At 35.6% G+C, this 27,727-nt stretch overlaps 1 protein-coding gene across 4 annotated transcripts in view; it reads right to left on the reverse strand.

Annotated features, from left to right (window-relative positions):
• Window positions 1–13,149: 13,149 nt before the first annotated feature.
• The window catches only part of LOC126726246 (germin-like protein subfamily 1 member 7), a 68,803-nt gene continuing 54,225 nt past the window's right edge, over window positions 13,150–27,727 (reverse strand). For all 4 annotated transcript variants that reach the window (XM_050431472.1, XM_050431471.1, XM_050431469.1 and 1 more), the window contains exons 2-3: window positions 14,043–14,159; window positions 13,150–13,826 (exon numbers count right to left, since the gene is read on the reverse strand). In XM_050431472.1, coding sequence (XP_050287429.1) covers window positions 13,285–13,826; window positions 14,043–14,159 — 659 coding nt within the window. In that variant the 3' untranslated portion in view covers window positions 13,150–13,284. The remainder of the gene's footprint in view (window positions 13,827–14,042; window positions 14,160–27,727) is intronic.

The following is a 27,727-nucleotide window of genomic DNA, read 5'->3' on the forward strand; positions in this document are numbered from 1 at the left end:
TTTCCCAACAACCTTGGGCTGGTTAGGGTTGAACCCCCAATTAATTTGTATTCTAGATTGGTTTTAGCCCACAATAGGAGGTCCCAAAATCAATTCTTGTGGTAAAAGGTGGTGGCTGGATGATATTTCAATAACGACTTACTTAGGAATTTGGCTAGCCAAGGATGCTACCAAGTGGCCAAGTTCTCCCTTTTTAGGTTTGAGCTTGAAAGCTAGGTTGCAGGGTGGGTGCAATGTGGGAAGGGGTTAGGCACCCACCTTGCTCAGTGAATTCCAGTCTTCTAGATTATGGTGACTAGTACCCATGTTACATCCCCCAAGCAAACAACATTATAGACATCGAAAAACATTTTATTTAAGATTGAAATAAGTGCTCATTTGTGCGTGGTGAAAGATTCTAATTTTATTATAAGATCACATCATTCAGATTGGAAGTTAATAACACAATGATTGTGTGATCATATTATTTGAATAATAAAATGTAGTGATTATGTATGTGCCATGTGATAAAGCTAGAAACATTTTTAGCATCAAAATTAGTAGAATCCTAGGATCTAGAATAGGATATATGCAGAACATATCATAAAACATTCAAATCATATTCAAACAAAAGCATGCATAGACCCTTGTTTCTAACATATTATTGAAGAAAACAAGTTAGAAAGCCATATATGCATATAAAGCACTCAAAAGGAGGGGAAAGATTCATCTTAGAGGTTGTTGATGTTAGGTTCTAAGACTTTAGGAACTAATGTATTAGAACTTCAATTTGTATATGTTGGCAAACCATGATCAAAACATTTAGTCTAGGTTTAGACTTGCTTAGAGTTTGGTTTAAATTAAGTTTGGAATCGAGTAATTGCAGGAAATTACTATTCAATTTCTACAAGGCTCGATTGATCAAAAATTAGATTCGATCGATCAAAAGTCGCAGATCAGCAAAAATCAGAAAACATAAAAATGTCATAACTTATCCGTTTGAAACCCAAATCGTGATCCATTTTTTCCAGTATTTAAAGGACGACATAAGCTAACCCTAGGTAGGGTTTTCAAGGATTTTTAGAGAGAGAAGAGTGTGCCTCCTTTGTATCTAGGGTTTTGTACCCAAGCTCTCTCATATCTTCTACTGGTGTTATTCCTTGAAGAATCTCAAGATCCGGTATTGTAGAAGTTGCTACCTTCTTTAGTCATCAAAGGTGTTGATGATCTAAACCTTCAAGGGTGGTATTGGAGTCACAAATAGGAGAGTTTGTATTTTTTGTCACAAGTGTGGGAGCTTATGTTGCAAAGGCCGAATAGAGAAGTAATCCGTGGACTCTGAGCTTGCACGTGGTCGTGTCAATAAGTTCTACATGTGGTAGCAATAGGATGTTAGTGGTCTAAGTCTTATTGTAAACTTCAATTCTCTACAGTTGATTTGCTTTTTACCTTGAGGATAGCTAGGTCAAATCCTCCCCAGGTTTTTTACCGGTTTGGCTTTCCTGGGCCATCATATCATTGTGTTCTTTATTTTCCGCTACTTTGTATGATATGATTGTTTTGTTTTAACCTAGATCTAAATAATAAACCTAAATATTCACTTGGTTAATTAATTAGGTTAAACAATCTAGTTTACAAGGGTCTGAAAACATACAGTCGAGAAGTGAGGCAACAAGTTACTTAGGCTCAAACCCAAGACCAAGTGGACTGGTGTTTGTCCAAATATGGTAAAACTAGAAGGACAAACCACAAGGTTCATTTCTTTGTTATTTCCTCTAAAACCCCAAATGAGAATCAAGTTTCTCCAATAAGAACTTTTGAGAAGTGAGGTAACAAGTATCAAGTCATGAACTCGAGACTTGGAGGACCAACGTTTACCCCTCTAGTTATTCGAGACCAAGAGGAACAAAGCACCAAAGTACCTTTTCTTTGTTACTTCCTTAAGAGCTCTAAGGAAGTAGATAACTTTTTTTTTGATGAACTAGGAAGTAGATAACTTTGGAATGAGGATTCCACCCTTTTTTATAGTGTGGGGAAAAGTATTCTAGAGGAGGGAGGCTTTTAATTGAGAGTTGACGTTGTTGCATTAATTTCCAGGGTGGTAGGAGTGGAGTTGAAAATCCCAATTCTTCCTAAAACTAGCTAGTAGGGAGTCTAGGGACATAAAAAATCATACCCCACATGTTTCTTATCGGCATTGCTTTATACTTGTTCTCAAATTAAAACTCCAAGTCTACTTTACAATGAATAAAACCTCACAAAAAAATTCACAATAGTGTGAGAGATATTCACGAAAGAGTAAGCAATGATCTTTTATTTGAAATGTGTTTTTCACCACAATTATCATTCCTATCCCCAAATTAACTCCCCTGTACATTTAATTCACACAACTGTTTGTCGAATTTACACAATTATATACATTTAATATATCCAGCATACTCAATTTTTTCTATGATTCTAGGCAATCTATACATCTAATGTACACAATATTTCCATAGAATTTATACAATTCTTTACATTTAAAGTATCTAAAATATTTCAAAATTAATATGCCTAGATTATCATTGAATCAACCCCTTAAAAAAGTGTAATTTCACCAAAAATTAAAGGGCCATTAATACTTTGACAATCGGATTAATTAAGTGCATAAAATTCCATCATTATTTTTAGTCTTGACCAATAGGAACATATGTGATTTATTTCAAATTAAATTCACATGGGACCAATCAAAATAAATGGTTCATAATTACACATGATCATACTCAACCACATAAATGTATATTAACCGTTAAAACTTGATTTGATGATATCTTTTAATCTGAGAATCCGATTAAGGCTTGTGGCCTGTTGTTTTGATCATTATGACTTTAAGATTTATCATATGTGGAGAAATTGGAACTAAAGTGGCCAAAATTACGTTTTTACTATGAGGCATGAAATTACCATTTGTCCAATCAATGGCATTAAATGCAGGTACAAAAATGAGGTGTCAACAAGATTTTACAAAAAACATTAGATATATATATATATATATATATATATATATATATATATATATATATGGTTAGGACATATGTGTTTCACTTGTTAGGAACATATATCATTCTTTTATGTAATTGGCTTATCCTTTGACAAAACGCACTTTACTTGTATTTGGGTAGATTTAGGATGTCTTTAAATACTTCAAGAAACTTTGTTTCAAGATCAAGTATTGAAGCCTTCAAGTCTATTCAAGAAAACAAGTTCATTGTGCAAAATCATTAAAGCTCGATAGTTGGCTCAACAGCTACATCTATCGAACTTAAGGAAGCTGTACTACATTCGGTGTGCTTGACACTTACTCGACAGCTGCTTGACACCTTCTATCTATCGAGATTTAAGATTTTCAGAATTCCAATATGATTTTCTTGGGATCCGTGAATTTGTCTTTGGGCTTTCTTTTCTCCTAACCCTAGACATATAAAATGATCAGTTTAAGGGCTGTCAAAGTGTTCACAAGTTGCACAAGTTTTGAGCAAACTCTGTTCAAACAAATTGTGATCGGAGACGAAGTTCTTGCCCTAGTTCATCTCTTTCTCTTGAAGAAGTTGTTGTGTATGTGCACCGTAGGGTTTTGTGACCAAGCATTTTCTTGATCTTCATCGTGTGGATGAACTGAAAAACATTGCAACTAACAACCTTCTTAGTTGGTGATTGAAGTCGCATACTGGGATTCGCGCAATTGGTTAGTCACGTACTTGGGAGTCGTGCATCGAAAGGGGAACTGTCACTACAGAACAAGTCCAATTGGGTATTGGGGTAAGGGTTCAACTGTAGGTTGGTAAGGTACTTGGATTCCTTTACTTGTAACCGCTTGTTATGATAATAGTGGAGTTTCGGGAATGGTGACCTGAAAATCACCGGTGGGGTTTTTGCCGTTAGGTTTTCCCTATTCGTAAACAAATCACCGTATTATTTATTTTCCGCTGTATATTTAGTTTATTGGTGATTTGTTTGTGCTACCACGCGTTTGCGTGATAAATTGATTAATTAATTACTTGGCTAATTAATTAATTAATTAATTTCTATCACAATGGGTCATTCAGTTTGTGGCCTATCATATATATATATGACTCATTTGAAATATATATCTATAGTCAACTTATATTATGAAGTAGTTTAGGCATAACAATGATCATACTAACAAATTAAGCTTGAAAAAGAAATTTGTACCAAGAACGAATAAATCAAATTAGAACTTAAATCTACATTATATTTTCTATGTTAATCAAGTATTTAGTTTAATAAATTAATTTTTTATGCATTAATTTTTTGAATCAATTTTATCTTATATATTTTATCTTAATCTTGCCCCCGAACCAAAATCCCGATTCTACCACTATCTTAACATGTAAGTAAATATTCGATATAACTCAAGGGTACCTCTTACATCAACAATCATTAATTGATATGAAAATTGAATTTATTAGCAATTATTTTGGTAACCAGCATGCATAATACGAAAAGCTTTATCCATTAACATCACCGTGCCCATGCACCAGTAGACCACCACAGAGAGTTTTGTATATAATTCTATTTAACTGCTTAAGTATGACGTTTCTTTACCGTGTATAATTTTTTCCATAATTCCTTAGTATGAATAGATTACAAATGTCAGTACTCATACAATTTCGAGAGTACTCAAAAATATTTTTTCAATGCCAAGGACCTTGTATCTCAACTAGCATATCCTAGTCTTTCCAACAAAGACGTCAAAGATTCAAACCCCTCTTACACATTGGGAAGCTGGCCTTCAACAGCTTCCCTAGCAACCATGAAAATGCTTAGTTGGAATTGTAGAGGGCTGGGCAATCTCTTTGCAGTTCTACAATGTCAAAATATGGCCTAGAAGTTTAAGCCCTCTATTGTGTTTTTGATGGAGACTAAGCTGGACAGAGGCATAGGAGCTGGTGTTTTGAAGAAATGTGGTTTTTGGAAAGGATGGGAAGTTCCTCGGGTGGGACTTAGTGGAGGTTTGCTGCTTGGATGGCTACCAGATCAAAATCTCAACATCATGCACAGCTTAAAGCATCTTATTCACACAGACTTACTAGACCATAAAGGTACCCCTCTCTCAATTACTTTTATTTATGGTTAGCCTGAACATTCTAAAAGGGAGGAAGTATGGCTTGAGCTCAAACAACTCAAACACATAGCAAGAACTAATTGGTTGTGTATAGGAGACTTTAATCACATTCTATCTAAAGGTGATAAATTTGCATTATTAGATAGGAAAATCATTGGGAATGATATCTTTCAACAAACTTTAAATGAATTGGGGCTGTGTGAACTTGAGGCCAAGGGCCAAAAATTCACCTAGATGAATAAAAGGGAGGATAAGACTTTTGTAATGGAGAGATTAGACAGGACTTTTGCTTCAGTGGGTTGGATTCACTCATACCCACAATATGCCCTTCATAATCAACCTATTTTGAGATCTGATCATGGGGCTATTCTTTTAGATTTTGAAATATTTAAGAGAAGACCCTTTAGATTTGAGAAAATGTGGACTACTCATGAGGGGTGTAAATCTGTAGTTCAGGAAGCTTGGAAGAACAAGGGTCTAGGCCTTTCAAATTATGGAACAAGATCCTCAATTTTAAGAAACTATTCATTGAATGGAATAGGAAGGTGTTTGGAAAAATTGAGAAGGAAATTAAAGACAAATAATGAGAGATATTGAGAAGAAAAGAGAGCTCAAGGAAGATATTGAGAACTTAATGGCTAAAGAAGAAATTATGTGGGCTCAAAAAGTTAGGAGTGACTGGATTGTTAAGGGAGATAGGAACACTAAGTACTTCCAGACTATAGTTAAACAAAGAAGGGCCAGAAATAGGATTCTACATCTTAAATGTGAGAATGGAAATCTAACTGATAACATTGATGAGATTGGGAGAATCCTAGTGGATCACTTTAGACATAGATTTACTGAAACAAATCCTAGCACTACCCAATCTATCCTTAAGGAATTAAGGTCCTTGCCTATCCCCAAACTAAACCAAAATCAGCAATTGCAGCTAGATAGTCCATTCACTGATGCTGAAATTAAGTTGGCTGTATTCCAACTAGGTTCTCATAAATCCCCTGGCCCTGATGGAATTCTAGCTTTCTTTTATCAAGAATACTGGAATATTGTCAAAGAAGATATTCTTGACTCTATTCATGCCTTTTTTCATTTAGGTACACTTCTGAAATCTCTCAACAAAACCTTCATCACCCTTGTTCCCAAAATTTCTGTTCCTGAGGAAGTCTCACACTTTAGACCGATAAGTCTTTGCAATGTCACTTATAAGATCATATCCAAAATAATGGTTTCTAGACTTAAACCTCTTATGGATAAGCTGATTTCTCCTTTCCAAAATACTTTCATCCAAGGGAGGAATATCACTGATAATATTTTACTAGCCCATGAAATTATTGATTCTATGAAGAAGAAAAAGGGCAGAAAAAAAAGGGTAGGGTGCACTAAAGATAGACATATGTAAAGCCTATGATAGAGTAAGTTGGAATTTTCTAAAAGCTGTGTTGATATCAATGAATTTTAGTGAGTCTTGGGTTCAATGGATTATGGAGTGTGTGTCTTCTGTAGAATACTTCCTCCTGCTCAATGGAAGCCCTACTCAATCCTTCACTCCAACCAGGGGAATTAGATTGGGGGGGGGGGGGGGGGGTGTCCTATTTCTCCTTACTTATTCTTAATGTGTGCCAACATCCTATCTATTGCCCTCACACAAGCAGAAAATCAAAAGAAAATAAAGGGAATTAAGATTGGTAGGAATGGTATTTCTTTCGCTCACCTTTTCTATGCAGATGATTTCTTCTTCTTCTTCTTCTTCTTCCAAAATAACAAGGATTCCCTAAGGCATCTGAAAAGCATAATTCTTTGGTATTGCTCCCTGTCAGGACAATGTATTAATTTCATTAAGTCTGATCTCTTATGTTCTCCTAACATTCCTTCAGATGATCAAAAAGCCTTGGCTAAATCCTTACAGGTTAACCTTGTCAAAAATCCTAGTAAATACTTGGGATTAAATTTCAAATTGAGAGATAGAAGGACAGATGATTTTCAGGACTTAGTTGATAGATTACAATCTAGACTTCAGGGTTGGAGCATCAATATCTCAGGCAAGGAGGGCAACCCTTATCAAATCTGTACTTCCACCTATGCCCCTTTATACTTTTGCCTGTTTCAGTGTGCTTGAATCTATATGTGATAAACTAGATGCTACAATTAGAAATTTCTAGTGGGGTCATGATTCTGGAACTAGGAAGCTGCATCTAGTGGGTTGGGACAAAATCTGCAAAGCAAAGGAAAAGGGTGGTTTGGGGTTCAAGAAATTCAGTACCTTAAATCAGGCTATGCTAGCCAAGCAGTATTGGAGGATTCAAAATAGACCTGAATCTCTGCTATTAAGAACCTATAGAGCTAAATACTTCCCTAGAAACTCTTTAAAGGATTACAAACCTAAACCTCAAAATTCATGGACTTGGAGAAGTATTACCAAATCAAAATGTGCAGATCTGCAGCAAGGTAGGTGGCTTGTGCGGTCAGGGTAGCAAATACCACTCACTCACCCTGACTGGTTTCAAACCTCAAATCAGAAATTAAGAGAGCATAATCTTCTTAATGGCACAGGGCAGATCTTATTGACTCAAATTCAAGATCTTAGAAGTGTGATTTAATTCGGAAAATATATCCTTGTCCTACCAGTGTAGAGATTCTAAAAACTTCTATCACAAAAACTGTGGGCAACTGGATAAGTTGGTGTGGAAACATTCAAGCTCAGGGGAGTATAGGGTCAATCGGGCTTGTTCTTTAATCCAACAAGACCAACCTGAGTCTGTCAATGAAGGGCTAAACAACTTTGGAACTTCTGAAGGTGTTTGGAAACTAATATGGAGGGTGAAACTGCCTATTAAGATTCTTACCTTCATTTGGAAAATTATGCATGACAGTGTGCCTATTTTTGCTACCCTCAACAGAAGACTCTTCTGATAAGAGGAATTCTAACCTCTACTAGATGTCTGTTTTGTGATGCAGAGGAGGAGTCTAGCACTCATCTTAAGTGTGTGTTAGATTATATCATTTTCTAGAACCAACCAAGCGACCAACAACTACCTAGTATCTGGTTTATTCTAGCTTTCCCCCTTCTTTGTTCTCTCTTCAGTATTTGTACTCAAAAAAAAAAAAAAAAAAAAAAGGTTATGGTGTTTACACATGAAGAAGGTATTTGGTTTAGAGGTGAATTCTGATGATGTACATTTAAACTAATGAAAATACTTATCTACCAAATATACAAATCTCCAAGCCTTTATAAATGTTACGAATTGATAGCCTAAGCGCATAAGATCATACACCAGTAATTTAAGTCCACAACCCATAAATATAGCCCAATGCCTGTGGCAAAATTAGCACCTGGAGTTGTCTAAATTTGGGCCCACGAAATCCAACCCAAATACCCAGTTTTATAGCCCAATAAGTTGGCCAAGCTAGGCCCACCAAAAATCCAATAGTAGTCAGCCAAGGGCCCATTGTGAATCAAGCCACGTCCCACGTGTGAAGAAGTCATCAAAGGGGAAAAATTAGAAGGGGGTGGATTGGGGGGTGAAGAGTCATCCTGCATTTTCTTGGGTTCACTTAAGAAACTTTCCGATGAGTTTGGAACATTTGTGAGGGACAAAATGGGCTTCTTCTCTTTTCTGGCAAATTAATTAGGTTTTTGCCCTTCTTCCCATACTAAATAGGGAAATACCCATCTTTTGAAAATCGACTTTTTCAAAATCGAGTTAAAAAAAAAAAATTTCTAGAGCCCTATAGTGACGTTTTCAAGGACTTATAGTGACGTTTTAAGAACCTATAGTGACATTTTATAACTTGATATCCATAAAATCGAGTTATAGGCAATATATTATTGCCTATAACTCGATTTTATGGATATCAAGTTATAAAATGTCACTATAGGTTCTTAAAACGTCACTATAAATCCTTGAAAACGTCACTATAGGTCCTTAAAAACGTCATTATAGGGCTTAACTCGATTTTGAGAAAGTCGATTTTCAAAAGAGGGGCATTTTCTTATTTAGTTTGGGAAGAAGGGTAAAAAGCTAATTAATTTGTCTGAAAATGATAGAAGCCCATTTTGTCCCATTTGTGAGATTAATAGTTTCGTGAAGAGACACAGTATAACCACACAAAATTTGACAAAATTTTTACACTTGATTAATGCGGCAAATTATTAGTGGTGGATAAAAAAGTAATATCAATAGTTAGTCTAAATAAAAATCATTAAATTAAGTTTGCCAACTCAACTGTTGTGAAATTTTTTGTGTTTGTAGCATTGTTCATCCTGTGAACCTTTTGTTCGTTAGTTTGGTTAAAGAGAAATCTCTTTTAGGGTATTGTGAAAGGTGCAACCTCTGACCTTTGTATTTATAAGAAAGATTATTTGAGTGTATTGGGAATTGAACAAAGTTTGGTTTAAAACATATAATTGAAGAAAAGAAAAGTCAATGTAGTTATGTATTTGAATATAATTGAATAATCTAATGTATTGTACTTAAGGAATTACACCAAAATTTTATTCAATAAATGTTACGTAAGAGATATGAAAAATATTTATAAAAAATTTAAATATTCATTAAACAAAAACAAAAACAAAATAAAATGAATTCCTTAAAATTTTTTAGGATTGGATGATGGGCGTCTTATCTCCATCTTGTCCCTGGGGGAACCCAAGCATGACAAGTTGGAGCAAGGTAGGGTAAAGGGTTATTGTCATCTCTAACTACTTTGTTATGGCTCTGATGAGAGAGAAATGTGGTTTAGGGAATACAAAATTATTATGGAAAATTTTGAAAAAAAAACCATATAGTGTTGTTACACTTGTAAAAAATTGAAAATTGCACACAAAAGACATTGTTTAATTCACTCATATTGCTCACCATTTTATTTCATCATGAGAGAGAGAGAGAGAGAGAGAGAGAGAGAGAGAGGAAAAATTGACCAAAAGGCTAAAACTCATTTACTTCTCATAGATCAAAAGCATAAAGTGTCAATAATTTTGTATACAATACTTGGACTTACTATAGTATTAGAAAATTAAGATTTGTATTCTATTCACATGCATGTCTTGCATGTTAAGAACATTAGATTTGTGAAAAACAGCGCACTAGGCCCGCTTGATTAAGTTAGGCCAAACATGCGTGGGCGGGTAAAGTTGTGTTAGTGCCTCTCAAAATGATAGTTCGACTAATGATACATTCTCCCCTAAATCAAGGGTTTTACATGGATTCATAACCGCTTAAAAAAAAAAAAAGTTACATAAAAGTACCTCTTTTTATTGATTGAAATTTGTACATTGATTTGAATATAGCTAGGGTTTTACATGACCTATATCCTAGATATAATCAAAGAAAAACTACATGGCTTTGGTTTTAGTTACAATTTGAAAATTGAAAAGCACATAGAAAAGTATTGATTTAAGTCTGAAGGCTAAGTTTCAAGGTAGGGAAGGGGTTAGGCACCCACCTTACCTAGTGAAACTAGTTTTCTAGATTATGACAACTAGTAGTTACGTTACATCATCCGAGCAAACAACATGTTATAGACATCCAAGAGCATGTTCTTCAAAATTGAAATAAGTGCCCGTTTTTGAATGGTGAAAGATCCTAATTTTATCATATGATCACATCATTCGGATTAGGAGTTAAGAACATGATGGTTGTGCATGATTGGTATAAACCATAATCTAAGCATGTGATCATATTATTTGAATAAGAAAATATAGTGATTATGTGTGTGCCATGTGATGAAGCTAGAAACATGTTTAGCATCAAAATTAATAGAATCCAAGGATCTAGCATAGCATATATGCATAATATATCATAAAATATTAAAAAAAAATCATATTTTAAAAAAAGCATACATTGATCCTAATTTATAGCATATTATTGAAGAAAAAAAGTTAGAAAGTCATACCTGTATGCAAAGCACACCAAAGGAGGGGAAAGATTCCTCTTAGAGATTGTCAAGGAGTGGGGAAACAAGTTACAAAGCCACAAATCCAATACAAAAAGGATCAATGTTTGTTCTAAGGTGGCTAATTTAGGAGGATGAACCACAAGCTTCTTTTCTTTGTTATATCCTCTAAAACCCTAAAAGATAATCAAGGTACTGCTATAGAAATTTGGAGGAGTGAGGTAACAAGTATCAAGTTGTGAACTCGAGACCTAGAGGACTAGTGGTTACCCTTCTAGTTATTCAAGACCAAGAGGAGTAAAGCACCAAAGTACATTTTCTTTGTTACATCCTTAAGAGATCTAAGGGAGTAGGCTGCTTTGCAAGATCAAGAGGAGCAAAGCACCAAAGTACATTTCTTTGTTACTTCGTTAGAGCTCTAAGGGAGTAGGCTACTTTGGAATGATCATTCCACCCCTTTTTATAATGGGGGGAAGAGTATTCTCGGGGAGGGAGGCATTTAATTAAGTGTTTACACATTGGTGCATTAATTTCTTAGGTGGTGGGAGTAGAGTGCAAGTAGAGGGTGGGTTGAAAATCCAAATTCTTCCAAAATTTAGCTAGTAGGGTCAACTTAAAAAAAATCATATCACAAAGTTTCAGATGTCTACTTTACAATGAACTCCCTTTTAACATTAATTATCCTGAAATAACATTATTTCAAAATTAATATTCCCAGATTATGATTAAATCAACCCTTTAAAAAGAGAAATTTTACCAAAAACTAAAGGATCATTGATACTTCAACAAGCGAATTAATAAAGTGCATGCAATCCCCCCACTATTTTTAGTCTTGACCAATAGGATCAAGAAATATTTTTGATTTTAATTTAAATTCACATGGGACCAATCAAAATCAATTGTTCATAATCACACGTGATCAAACTCAACAACATGGATGTATATTAACCATTAAAACTTGATTTGATAATATCTTTTAATCTGTTGGTCTAATTGAGGCTTGTGACATATTGTTTTTATCGTTATGACTTCAAGATTTATCTTATGTGAAGAAATGGGAAATAAAGTGGTCAAAATTACAGTTTTATCCCTTGATGCATGAAATTTCCGTTTGTCCCCTTGATGACATTAAATGCAGAAAGCAAAATGGGTGTCTACAAGTTTATACAGAAAACATCAGACAATATATATATATATATATATATATATATATATATATATATATATATATATATATATATATATATATATATATTACTTTTTTGAAATATATATTTATATTGAACTTAAATTATGAAGTAGTTTAGGCATAACAATAATTATACTAATGCATTAAGCACAAAAAAATAGATCAAACCAAGTACGAATAAAACAAATTATAACTTATATATACATTATGTTTTCTATGCTAATCGAGTATTTAGTTAATAAGTTAATTTTTTTATATTAATTAACTTTTTTGGAATTACTTTTGTCTAATATATTTTATCTTAATTCTTGCCCCCCAAACCAAAATCTATTTAACCGCTACCTTAACATGTAAGTTAATATTTGATATAACTCAAATATACCTCTTACATCAACAATCATCAATTGATATGAAAACTCAATAAAAATTGAATTTAGTAACAACTATTTTGTTTGCCATCGTACGCAATATGTAAAGCTTTACCATTAAAATCACGGTAGTCATGCATAGGTAGACCACCACACAGGATTTTATTTTTCCCATTAATTTCTACATAAAAATATAATTCTTTATTTTATAAGAATAAAAAAATATATATATTTACCCTTTTAAGTATGACGTTTCTTTACCATGTATAATTCTTTTTACCCATATTTCCTTAGTATGAATACAACACTAATGTCCGTACTCATACTATTTCTTCTGCATTGTAACTAAAAAAAAAAAAAAAACCGTAACTTCAACATTACCTTTAGGAATGGTTTTTGCACATGGGTAATACTGAGCCCTCAACTTGGCTTGCCATTTTTAAAAATGGAAATAATATTTTTGTCTACTCTTAATAAAATATTGTTTAGTTTATATTTAATAGTACAAATACTTATGATTTCAAACGTCTTGGATCCAAGGTGTAATCTAGATTTAGTCATGCACAAATTGCACTGCCTTGCAAATGACACAATGATACTCAAAAGCCATCATAAGAAACCATTTTATTTGATAATAATTATTCAAATGACATTACAATATGGAAGAAAAACAAACATAATTCAAACTTTATAGTGGTTCACCATCACTATTTCATAGATTTTTTAGAATTCTAGTTTGGCGCGAATGCTTTTTGAAGATATTCCACTACATTCTTGTCTAGTTGGAAGGCCTTGATGAGAACATCAGGATTGATGGGAGGAACAGATCCAAAGACCGCGTTTGCTATGGTGATCACCCCAGGATTTTGGCTGCTAAGACCAGCAAAGGCAAGAGCAGCAGTCTTCCCTATGTTGAATTGGAAGTGAATGAGACCAATTGGGAATACAAAGACATCTCCCTTGTTTAGAACTTTGGTGAAGAGTTTGTTTGGGTTGGATGTAACAAATCCAACTAAGAGAGTACCCTCAATGACTACCAAAAGCTCAGTGCCGCGAGGATGAGTGTGAGGTGGATTCAGGCCATATGGTGCAAAGTCAAGGCGAGCCAAAGATATGCCTAGAGTGTTGAGGCCTGCTAATTTGTCGACGTTCACAAGAGTGACATTTGATCCGACTTTGTTTTCGGTGTTTCCAGGAATATTAAGTCCAGAGAAGAAAAAATCATTTGCTGAGACCATTGCAGGGTCCTTGCAAAATTTTCCATTCACAAACACTACACAAAGAAAGAAAAGTTTGTTATCATCACAAATAAGACAGTTTCTATAACAATGGACAGTAACATGCATGTCATGTAGGTGAGGGGGGGGGGGGGGGGGGGGGAGCCTTCGGGCATACTTTCATTAATGTAAGAACTTATAATAAATTTGAAAGAACTTGATTGATAATACTACTACTGCTAATAATAATAATGAGAGTGTTTTATACGTACCACCAGATTTGATGTCGTTAATTGCGACACAGAAGTCTTGCAAAGGACTTGGGTCATAGGCAGAAGCCAAGGAGGATGCCAAGGCCAAAATGGCCACAGTCACAAAGAAAGAAACACCTTTCATCATATTTGAGAAGGCTATCTCTATCTTATATGGTATACAATCTTGGTTGAGTGAGGGATATGGAAAACTTAACAATATGGAAATGTCTATTTATAGAGAGCAGTGAGAGAAGCGGTCTATGTTATTGCAAAAACTGGTAATTGTTCAACCCTTTGTCACATTTATTTTATTTAATTAGGTGAACCAATTTTCTTTAACCACTACTTGTCGACCAATTTTAAAACCCAATCAAATGGGACCTCTTCAATGGCATTCTGTAGTTTTAATGTTACTTTTTTTTTTTTTTGGCCAAAATCAATCAATAAAAAAATAATCGTTACTTTAATGTTCCAATCAGGTGGGACCTCTTCGACTTGGGATTGCAACATATCCCAAGTGACCAACAGTAATTGTGACTGAAATGGCATTGTGTAGTTTTAAATTTTAATGTTATGTTCTTGCTTTTCCTCCTCTTTGACCCTTTCTTCTTGACCTAATCTTAAATGGTGGGCACTAAAGACTTCTTAATCGTAAGTGTGTGTTAGATTTAATGCTTTTCTAGAACAAAGTGACCAACAACTACCAGGTATCTGGTGTATTCTTGCTTTTCCCTTTCTTTATTCTCTCTTTTTGTTGACCGTGTATTTGGTTTAGAGTAAGAGGTTCTTTTTACTGTTTATAGACTTGAGGTATATTTAAGGCATATTTGGGATCCACTTATTTTACTGAAATTAAAAATATTTTGCTGAAAGTACTATAGAAAAAGGTAAATGTTAGTTGAAATAGTACCGTGAGACTCATAAATAGTACCAAAAAGTACAGTAGAACCCATGAATAGTACAAAAAATAAGTTGAATAATAAAATAAGTTGGCAAAAAATAAGTTAGCCAAACAAACATTTAGCCTCCATTTGGATGTTGCTGAAAGTAGTATTTAGCTGCATTTGTGTCTGAATGAGTGGGTTCTCTACACTGTTTATGGGACTCACAAATATTTTTCAGCAAAATTTTCATTAAAATTGGGTCACACGGCACTATTCACACATTTAAAAATTATTTTATTACTGTATTTTCAATTTTTAGTTTTCAATTTTTAATAATAAGCGGTACCCAAACAAAAATTTGAACGAATGAAAATACTTGCCTGCAAAATATACAAAACTCAAAGCCTTTATAAATGTTAAGAATTGATAGCCCAAGCGCATAAGCATCATACACCAGTAATAAAAGCTCACAAGCCATAAATATAGGCCCTTGCGTGTGGCAAAATTAGCATCCGGAGTTGTCTAAATTTGGGCCCGTGAAATCCAAAACCCAAATACCGATTAATATAGCCCACTAAACATGGAGTCTACCAACTAAGTGGGCCAACCTAGGCCCACCAAAAATCCAATACTAGCCAGCCATAAACCCTTGAGTACTTCTTTCTTATTGTGTGGATTAAGCCACGTGTGTAGAAGTCATGCAATGGGAAAAATTAGTACGGGTGTATTGGAGGTTAAAAGAGTACAGCCAACTCTTAGAGCCAATACTGAAGGAGAAAGTGTGGAGCTTATGAAGGTGAGTAAAGCCTTCTCTTTGGTTCTTCAAATTAGGTAATTTGGATTTACTATAACAGTGATGTTCCTTGAAAGATCTTTTGAAAACTTATCAGGAACCAATTGAGTCTCATCTAAGAGCTCAAACATGGAATATGTCTCTAACACCATTATAATTTGGTGTTTCCACACTACATAATTAGTGTTGTCAAGCCTGACTATCATCATGTTGGACATGTTTGACAAGAGCAAAAGTGGTTGATTCATAGTTTATCAATACCGTTGCAAGAGCCATTGAAGACAAACCTATAGCACTCGAAGCCACCTTTAAAGAACTATTATTAGCACAGTTCGTAGGCTTTGATACCATGATGAAAAGCAAGGTTTGTGTGAAAATCAAGAACTGAGAAAAGAGTATAACAGACAGACAGAGAGAGAGAGAGAGAGAGAGAGAATTTGACCAAAAAGGCAAAAACTCATTTGCTTCTAATAGGTCAAAATCATGGAGTTTCAATAATTTTGCATGCAATAATTAGACTTATAAGTAATAGAAAATTAAGATTTGCAATCTATTCACATGCATGTCCGCATGTTAAGAACATCAGATTTGTTACAGATTGCACCCTCGACCCGCTTGATTAAGTTAGGCCAAACAAGCATTAGAGGGTACAATTGTGTTAGTGCCTCTCAAAATGGTTGTTCGACTAATGATACCCTCCCCCCTAAATCATGGGTTTTACATGGATTCTTCACCACTTTAGGAAAAAAAAAAAAAACTACATAAAAATACCTCTTTTTATTGATTGAAATTTGCACATTAGTTTGAATATAACTAGGGTTTTACATGGCCTTTGTCCTAGATACAATCTAAAAGAAACTACATGGTTCCTGTTCTAGTTAAAATATGGAAATAAAAAAGTAATAGAAAAGTATTGATTTAAGTTTGAAGGCTAAGTTGTAGGGTGGGTCCACTGTGGGAAAGGGTTGGGCACCCACCTTGCCCGATGAATTCCAGTTTTCTAGATTATGGTGACTAGTAGTCATGTTACATCATCCAAGCAAACAACATTATAGACATTGAAAAGCATGTTATTTAAGATTGAAATAAGTGCTCATTTGTGCATGGTGAAAGATCCTAATTTTATTATATGATCACATCATTTGGATTGGAAGTTAAGAACATGATGATTGTGTGTGATTAGTGTAAACCATAATCTAAGCATATGATCATATTACTTGAATAAAAAAATATAGTGATTATGTATGTGCCATGTGTTAAAGCTAGAAACATGTTTAGCATCAAAATTAGTAGAATCCTAGGATTTAGAATAGCATATATGCAGAACAAATCGTAAAACATTCAAATCATATTCAAACAAAAGCATACATAGACCCTAGTTTCTAGCATATTATTGAAGAAAACAAGTTAGAAAGCCATATATGCATGCAAAGCACACAAAAGGAGGGGAAAGATTCATCTTAGAGGTTGTCTAGGAGTGAGGCAACAAGTTACTTAGCCACAAACCCAAGACCAAGCAGACCGGTGTTTTTCTTAATTTGGTAAAACTAGGAGGACAAACCACAAGGATTGTTTCTTTGTTATTTCCTCTAAAACCCTAAAAGAGAATCAAGGAACTCCTATAATAACTTTTGAGAAGTGAGGTAACAAGTATCAAGTTTGTTGTATATATAGGTACATACAAGGATAGGTTGTAATAATGTTGTTTGAGTTTAGAGAATATTGTTTTATAAAGTGAAAATTCAGGTTCTGGAATTTTCCAAGTGAAAATTCTGAATTAAGCATTTTCAATTGATCAAAGCTTTGGCTCAATCGATCAAAATGGTAAAGAAAAAATCCTGGAGCTTCTACCTAGTTCGATTGCTAGTCAATTCCTATTCAATCGATCGAAAAGAGCATTCGATCGATCAAAAGAACCTTTTGATCAATTGAAACTCTAAAGCTGAATCTTCTGCAGAAGTTTTCTGGTGACTGTTTGGAAAGGTTGAAGAGGTTTCAAGCCTTGTGAACGGTTTTATGAAACATTTTAACTCTCTATACGTGCATTTTGATAAAATATAACCCTATGGGTATAAATAGAGGCTTATGTTCACTTGAAAAATCCTGTGCTTATTCTTCAGAATTGCTATCTATAAAACCCAACATCTTGGTTGTATCCTGGGGATAAATTTGCGATAACCCTATAGCAATAATAGTGTGGGGTGCAAATATTGTTTAAGGAAAACGATATTGTGCCTCTAAGTTATCTATTTTCTATTTGTCTTTTGTATCAACCTTGTTCTTCCATTATTACTTTGTATAATTTTCCCAAGAAAGTCATGAACTCGAGACTTGGAGGACCAATGTTTACCCTTCTAGTTATACGAGACCAAGAGGAACAAAGCACCAAAGTTCCTTTTCTTTGTTACTTCCTTAAGAGCTCTAAGGAAGTAGATAACTTTGGAATGCGCATTCCACCCCTTTTTATAGTGTGGGGAAGAGTATTCTAGAGGCGGGAGGCTTTTAATTGAGAGTTGACTTTATTGCATTAATTTCTTGGGTGGTTGGAGTGGAGTTGAAAATCTTGATTCTTCCTAAATCTAGCTAGTAGGGAGTCTGGGGACATAAAAAAATCATATCCCACATGTTTCCTATTGGCAATGCTTTATTCTTGTTCTCAAATTAAAACTCCAAGTCTACTTTACAATGAATAAAACCTCACAAAAAATTTCACAATGGTGTGAGAGATATTCACGAAAGAGTAAGCAATGATCATTTCTTTGAAATGTGTTTTTCACAACAATTATCATTCCTAGCCCCAAATTAACTCCCTTGTACATTTAATTCACACAATTTTTCGTTAAATTTACAAAATTATATACATTTAATATCTCCAACATACTCAATTTTATCAATGATTCTTGACAATTTGTACATCTAATGTACACAATATTTCCATAGAGTTTATACAATTCTTTACATTTAACATATCTAAACTATTTCAGAATTAAAGTATTTGTGGCCCAAGCTAAGGACGAAGATCCGCCCGAGGATGAGATGTATTCATTTTGGGTATGTTATATTGCTTGTCATATGATCTGGACATCTAGCAAAGTATCAAACTGAACCTCGGCGATGCCTGGCTCCTCGGACCACATGCCTTGGTAAAATTGAATAACTTTATTCATTATTCTAAGTATTAAACAGAACCTTAGCTATGCCTGGTTCCTCGGACCATTTGCTTTGGGGAAATTAATACTTTTTGGCATCTATCAAAGTATCAAATTGAACCTCGGCCATGCCAGGCTCCTCGAACCACATGCCTTGGTAAAATTGATAAATTTATTCATTATTCTAAGTCTTAAACAGAACCTTAGTTATGTCTGGTTCCTCGGACCATCTGTTTTAGGGAAATTAATACTTTTGGGCTTCTATCAAAGTATCAAACTGAACCTCGGCCATGCCTGGCTCCTTAGACCACATGTCTTAGGAAAATTGATAACTTTATTCATTATTAAAAGTATTAAACAGAACCTTAGCTATGCCTGGTTCCACGAACCATCTGCTTTGGGAAGATTAATACTCGTTGGATCCTCGAACCACATATTTCGGTTAAGTCAGCGTTTTCTATTTAAATTGATCAAGGTCAAGGCAAAGCCTCAGTTATAGAAGACTCCTTGGATTGTAAATTTAAGGTAAGTCAATATCCCTTATTAATGACTTCAATGTCAAGAAAAATCACTTTGAACTATAATGATTTTCATTGCAACAAGGGTCATAATGAAATGCTCATAAGCGTCACCTGAAGCATTCGCTGGATTATTCATATTCATTAAAGAGATAATTATTGTTTCGTTCCTTCAAAATTACCAATAAGTAGGGAGCAGTTCAAATCTAGAACTATATGCAGATATTGTGGTAAAGTGTGCTTTGGAATATGGAATGATCCTTTGTTGAGGTGGTGGACTTGTTAAATTTTACTTATTATGGTTGCGGGTCATGTGAAATGGGTGAAATTTTCTATCCCTTGTGTGAATTAATGGGGGAAATTCCATTTTTATCACTGTTTTCTTTAAATGTCAAATAGAACCAAAATCATATTAACTCCAATATATAAACTACAGCAAAGAAAAGGGAAAATATTCATAAGTTTCATTAACAAAAGCCTTAGATAAGGCAGATCAAGTACAAGAAGGTGGGTTGCTAACAAAAAAAATAAAATAAAATAAAAAGAAGGGAGTGACCTATTTTTTCATTTTTATTACAAGTTTCTCTTTTGTGTCCTTGGGAAGCTGGGTATTGGCTACTGTAGTTGACTCATGGTCCTTGTCCTTGGGAGCCTCTTTTGGTGGTATGGCAAGAGTTGCCAATACCAATTCCATACCCTGAGAAATCTTTTTTTCCTGGGGGAGGTCTTTCGGAATAGGGGGAGGCAGTTCGGTGCTTAGGACTGTTTCTTTATTGGCACCCCCCGTTCCTGATGCGTCCTCGACCAGTTTTGCCCCCTTTGAGGAAGTGTCAACTGCAGGAGGAACTTTAGATGGGTTGCCTTGAATTTCACCAGCCTTCGAGGACAAAAGATCAACTTGGGAACCTGAAGAGCTTGGAGGACGAATGGTTGGGGGATAATAGATACTTTCTTGTTTCCTAAGCATAGAAGAAACCTCAACCCCAACTTGGTTGAGGGCTTCATCCTATACCAGGGCACAGTAAGTCCTACAAACGGCAGGGACCTCGGCCCTAAGGGTGTTTTCAATCTCAACCACCCCAACATCGTACCCATGCTGCTCCACTTTGTCTCTAGCCTTCTCTGCCTCATCCTTGGCCTTCTCAGCCTGAGCTTTTTCTTTCTCAACCTCCTCTAATTTCTTTTTTAGCGCGACAATTTGGGTCTTGGAGGAGGTCAGCTGTTCTTCGGTATTGCGCAGCAGCAGTCTTTGACTCTTGACTTGATTTTTGGCGTTTTCATGGGTGGCGGCCGTGTACTTTCTTTCTTTTTCCTCCTCTTACAGCCTCTTTTTAAGCTCTTGGAGGCTCTTATTAGCTTCTTGAAAAGCCTCCACAGCGGCGTTGTGCCTCCCTTCTTCTTCCTTCATTTGCCTATAGCAGGAATTGGTAATTTCCTCTGCCCGGAAGGAGGCCTAAATAGCCTGCCAAAGAAATTAACAAGGACTAATGAAAGAAGATAAAATAAAATAGACTAAAAATATAGGAAAAGAATGTACCATGGCAAGGTATCTTTTAAGGCTAAGGAAGACCTCATGTCTCCTTATGCCTCGGAGCTTAGCCATATCCCCAGGAAGGAGCAAAGCCTGCTCCACTGCGTTTGCAACATAGCCGCCCTTTCCTCCTTGGAAATTGCGGATAGAGGCATCGGCAAGAAGAAGTTCCCCATCCAACATTGAGGCAGGGAGCCAAGCTGGGGGCCCCATCTAAGGATCGCTTCTCTTCTCGGCTCCCCTTTGCCCCATTTTAGCTTGTTTGGGGACCTTTTGAACCTCGTCCTTGCGGGGAGGAAGGGTTTGTCCAACTTTGACCACCTTCTTCCCTTTTGGTTCTCTTTTCCTCTTCAGTTCTACCGATTGAGAGGGCAAGGCAGGTGGAGGAGTGGGAAGCCTGGTCTAGGATGGAGTGGGAAGTTTGGTCTGGGCAGCCTTCCCAAGTGTGTCCCTCCCAGGTTGAGACTCTATCAAGTCAAGAAAAATGGACTTTGGTTTGCGCTGAATCCCTATCTCGTCAATTATTGGTGAGAATAGAGGGCCGAGGTCAAGATTTGAAGCTTCCGGAGACAATACTCAATTGAAAACTTCAAACTCGTCCTCGGAATCAGTTACTTCTACCACTTCTTCTTCTTGAATGCTAGGGGGGTAAGATGAAATGGCCGCACTAATTGTTTGTTGTAACAACAAGGCCCCTACCGTTGGTATACCTTCAGGAATGGGGGTTGTAATTTCTTCGATCTCTACTTTTGGACCAAGAAGAAGGAAACCGAGAATAGCTACACTTATCCGATGTAAGCGGGGGTCTTTGGTCCTTATGACGCACTTCGGAGCTTGGAAGCTAGACGAGATCAGCGTGTATCCGAGGATTAGGTGAGCCACTCATAATTGGTCAACCGAATTTACAAATACCTCGGCCATAAGGATTTTTTCTAGGCTATCCTTGTTGACTAGGTTGAAATTCAGTTTAGTAGCACGTCTATCGACAAATCCATCAACGAAATAAAATTTTGTCAGATATAAAAATACCGTAAATCAAAGAAAGGACTTGTAAATGAATACCCTAGTCTAAGTACCCCACCTGGTTCTCCTTCTCTCGTCGGGTAAGGGAGACCATCACTCGACTCCCCTGACAAGATCAAGAATTCTTTATTCAGCCCCTTTTTGGATTCGGGGAGGCTTTGAATAAGCCTAACCTCGGGATACCTTGATTTCAAGTAGTATCCCTGTCCCTTTAGATGGTGAAGGTTATAGACTCAATTGACATCATGGTGGGTTAGACCTAAACCCATCTTTTCGTTGAGGGCATCCACGAAGCCTAGGATTCTAAACATATTAGGAGCACACTAAGTGGGAGCCAACCTATGAGCTCTAAGGTAGTCTCTAGTGACTCCACCCATGGGGATTTTCATCCCTCCTTCTATGAATGCAATCATTAGGATCACTACCTCCTCGACTTGCCTATCCTCATGCTTTTGACTCTCATCACAGTATCTAATTCCTACTCTTTGAGCGATATTATAATGAGCCTTAAAGCTTTCTATCCCTTCCTCGGAATCTACAAAATTCTTAAATCTACCCATTTCTAGAAAAGGCTAGGAAAACTAAAGAGATTGAAAAAGAAAGAGTGTGAGGAAAAGAGAAGGATGTAGAAACTTAAAGAGCAAAAGTTTAAGAAGACCTACGGGGAGAGTAAAGGTGTCCTCGGACGGGTCCTTAGTATTTGTAAGGGCTCAGGAAGGTTGAAAAAGTGTGCAGGTTCAACGTATGAGTGCTAGAATGAAATGAATGCTAAAGTGAGGGAAAAAGTTGATTTAATGGGTATTTATACCAAGGAAAGAGAAGAGAGCGGGAAAATTCCTGCTAAATTCCCAACGAAGCCCTCAACCTTACGATTTGCATCATGCCGTAAAACGTGGGGGACAAAGAGCCGCCAGAATTTAATAAGGACGTGCCTCGAATGTTGTAGCGTCAGGAGCGTGTTTTAGGTAGACAAAAAGGCGTCTTCATAAGCAGAAGAAGAATGAAATAGGCACGGGCTAATTTAGAGACATTGAAATCCTCCTTTCTTCCCGAGGAAACAGAAAGGGGAATCTCGAGGGGCTATTGTAGGGTCCTTGGGTCTAGAAGTGCATTATTTATTCATATATTGGGCCTGTGGCCCAAGCCAAGGACGAAGATCTGCCCGAGGATGAGATGTCTTCGTGAGAGGAGATTGCACTGATGAATAAAAGGTGGGGTTTGGTCCTAAAGGCTCCGGAAAGTGTGCCGAGGACGATAACTTCCTTGGCCGAACTTGGCCAAGGTCCAAGAAAATAAATTGACAACAAAGATGATAATCCCTAAAATTCGTTTGGGGTGGATAAGCACTGCAGAGATATGAGATAAGAATGAGCCCCAAAATATCTGGGGGGAAAGCTGCTGCCTTCACATTAAATGCACTGCAGCTAATCCCCTGATCACATTAATGAAGAAGTGATACTTGAATAGTGTATTTCAGCCTTATTGCTACTACGTGAAGATTTATGAGAAGGAATGATAGGACAAGTATCAACCCTAACCATCTAGCATACAAGTGGACGGTGGAGGTGAAAGGGAAGGTGAGTATAAAAGAAGAGGGGAAAGAACAAGGAAGGGGATTGGAAATCAGAGAGAAGAAATACTGTAGCAATCCACAATTAAATTTGTAATACTTTCTAAGAACATTATATTAGAACTATTGTCCTCGGATCAAGCCGAGGACGTTCTTTCTTCATTTCATAATAGTCCATTTTTATCTTTTTGTCATCAAGCCTATCTATAACGTTGTTTGATTAACTAAAGCCCAGTGTTTTAACCCATTTCTCTACAAATTCATTGTTTTGGGCATCTAGGGCCAAAGTCGGTCCACGTGCTAGGCTAGGAATTCAAGTTCAGGTCCTTACAAATGGCATTAAATGCAAATACAAAAATGAGGTGTCTATAAGATTTTACAAAAAAACATTAGATATATATATATATATATATATATATATATATATATATATATATATATATATATATATATATTATATTTATATATAAAATATTACTCGTTTGAAATATATATTTATAGTCAACTTAAATTTTGAAGTAGTTTAGGCATAACGATAATCATACTAACACATTAAGCTTTAAAAAAAATTTAAACCAAGAAGGAATAAATCAAATTAGAACTTATATCTACATTATATTTTCTATGTTAATCAAGTATTTAGTTTAATAAATTAACTTTTTATATATTAATTTTTTGTATTAAATTTGTCTTATATATTTTATCTTAACCTTGGCCCCGAATCAAAATCCTGATTCTACTGCTATCTTAACATGTAAGTTAATATTAGATATAACTCAAATGTACCTCTTACATCAACAATCATTAATTGATATGAAAACTCAATGAAAATTGAATTTATTAGCAATTATTTTGGTAGCCAGTATGCACAAGACGAAAAGCTTTATCCGTTAACATCACTGTACTCATGCAGTGGTAGACCACCACAAAGAGTTTTGTATATATTTTCCATTATTTTCTACATAAAAAATAAGGCAGAAAAAATAATTCTATATAACAGCTTAAGTATAACGTTTCTTTATCGTGTATAAGTATTTTCCATAATTCCTTAGTAGGAATACATCACAAATGTCAGTACTCATACTATTTCAAGAGTACTCAAAAATATTTTTTCAATGCCGAGGACCTTGTATCTCAACTAGCATATCCTAGTATTTCCAACAGAGACGTCAAAGATTCAAAGAACGAAGGAAAACCATCTAGACCAAGAAACAACAAAATCCTATGAATGAAAATAGGATGGATAAGCGCATGTCCTACGATAGAACTCCTATGAACCTCGTTCAAAGAACGAAGGAATGGATGCGAGAAGATGATAGACGCCCCAGAAACAAAAACGTACAAAAATACACATCGCTCTAGAGGGATGGTGTAGAGATGAGAAATAGGCCACAAAGAATGACACGCTATCCTAAAGAAAAGATAGGCAGTCTCGGTAAGCTCAGCAGACGTGATCCGAGGATCAGAACCCCACTGGATAGAAGACCCAGTGATGTATGACATGACAACATTTAAGGGTGGAGACTCATCATAGGGATAGTCAGGCTCCCTAACAACCGGAACCCCAAGAACTTCAGCCACTACCCGATGAGTAATGGTGAACTCAACACCTCGTATCCAACTCCTAACAAGAGTGTTGGAATCATAGACGTGGCAAGAGAGATTCGAGAAGAACTCTTTAATCAGGGCGGTCGGGGGTGGATGATCTATCTCTAATAGAGACAACCAACCTCTAGACTCAAAGTTAGCCCTACTGGCTGGATCAATCTCATCCAAAATCACAGAACGCTCAGCCCAAATCTTACGCTTACTATTTTGTTTCTCAAAGGACTCTCTGCTTTTGTCATTCCTAAACACCTCACTCCTAGAGGGAGACTCAGAGGAAGGGGAGGGGGTCCTATATGCTCTAGTTTTCCTAGGCATAGTGCTAGGATAAGGACCAAGACACAAAGCAAAAAAAACAAAAAACAAAAAACCAAGGGCAGATTGCAAGTTGGCACAAAAAAAATATAGAACAAAAAATTATATGATGCATGAACAAATTAAATGTAGTGATGCATGACTAAATGCAGTGCAATTAAGTTCAAGTTCACAAATTTGGCTTAAGCATAGAGTTTCTAACAAAAAACCCCAAAATTTTGAAAAACCACTTGATCAATTTGTAAGAAATTGACGAATTGATCATCATACAAGATAGATTTCCGAAAATAATGACCAATTACATCAATTCAACAAGCCAATTTCATCAATTGAACCAATTTGAACAAAAAGCCCCAATTCGGGCAATACAAGCCCTAGAATTTTCAATTTATCACAAATCCCCAAATTGATCAAATTAACCATCTTATAACATGATTATAACAATATAGGAACAAAACCCAATGATCAATTTCAGAAAAAGAAGCTTGATTCAACAAAAATTCCAATTTTGAAAAGGTCCGAAAATCCCACAAAAATGCATGAGTTTATGCATGAAAACATGAAAATAAATGTAAAGGGAAGGGTATAAAGGTCTTACCGGCCTTGGGAAAGGAAAACCTTGCAAAGAGAATGGACGAAAACGACAAAAATTTGTGAGTGAGCCTTGACTGAGTCGTATGGAGAGAGAAAAAGCAAAGAACTTTTTGAAAAAGTGTTTGTCTAATTTGAAACTCAGTTTTTAAAACAATTCCCATACGATTTTCGATTGATCGAAGTATTAGGTTCGATCGATCAAAACAAACAGAGGCTCACGAAAATTTTTAAAACCAATTTCGATTTATCGAAAAACAAACTCGATCAATCGAAACAGATAGAGACACACAAATTTTTGAGAAATAAACACAGTTTTCGAAACATCCCAAAGCATTGAAATTGAGGAACAAAATGCATGAGTATGTGATGATATGATTTTCAAAAACAAGAATTGAAGCCCAATTTTCCCAAATTTAAAATTTCTTACATTCTCCAAAAACTTTCAAGCATCAAATCAGTTTTGTACAGAACTCAAAGTATTTGCAAACTTGGTTGGTTAGACCAAGAACACACACAATAACATGTACAATGTTTAGCAAAGAGTAACTCGTGTAGTATGTGCAACTAGCAAAAATTTGAGATACAAGTGAGGTGATATGTAAATAGCAATCAATCAAAAAGTCTACAAAATTCATCACATAGAATTTAAAAGAGATTATCACCTAAAGAGTTACATCATATAACTCCCACATCTCCTAGAACATAAGCTTGCAATCATGCATGTTTCTTGAATTTTGCCTCATAATATACATACCAATTTTAATTTATTCAAAAACTTATTAAAATGCCAGGATAATGTACACACCAATTTTAATTATGTGATTTGGTATCAAGCCTAATAGTACACACCAATTTTAAGCATTAAGCAATTAAACCAAGGCTACACCTTATGTTCTTTTTGTGCGTGTGGTACACTTTCTCGAGCACAAAATCTTACGATATGCACTAAGGTGTTCATGATTGGCTAGTGAACAGTGGTGAGATGGTTATTTATGCCTTTCTCTAAAAGTTCAAGTTCGACAGTTCAAAAAACATATGACTTCAAGATTAAGACAAAGTGATAAAAAACATAAACATCTTTCCCACACAACATACACTACAAATCTTCAACTAGTAAAGTGCAATAAGTAAGCTCATCAAAGCTAAACAAGGTACAAAAGACATGTTATGTGAAAATAAATTGACCAACCTTGTTCTCAAAAACAAAGAAACTAGTGCAAACCACAATTTTCTTCATTTTTGTACCCTTTTTCCCTTTTTTTATTTATTTATTTATTTAAAAACACCTAGAATGAAATGCATGAATATTATGCAATGCAAATCCTAGAAAAAAAAACACAGAACCAAAGAACAATGGTCACAAAGGGTAGAGTAATGAAGCACAAGGACCATGTCAGAAAAACTCAATTAGTTCGAGTCTTTTGCTTCCAAAACCTTTTAGATGTACCATGAGTATTGGAGTTCTTATCCACATGGGAATGATTACCAACTCCAGGATTGGAATAAAGGTTTAAAGCCTTTGCCAATTCACCAATGATTACCATAGGATCTTGTGCTTGAGGCACAGGTACTTTTGGTTTGTTTGCTCTCTTTGCAGCTTGCAGCTTGCAACTTATAACAGTTTGGACGAATGTGTCCAGACTTTCCACAAAAATGACAAACCCATGCAGGTTTATCATGTGACTTGTCCTTAGATAGGGTAGGCTTCTTAGGTTTAGACT

The sequence above is a fragment of the Quercus robur genome, chromosome 5 (assembly GCF_932294415.1).
Source record: "Quercus robur chromosome 5, dhQueRobu3.1, whole genome shotgun sequence".
NCBI classification, from domain to species: domain Eukaryota; kingdom Viridiplantae; phylum Streptophyta; class Magnoliopsida; order Fagales; family Fagaceae; genus Quercus; species Quercus robur.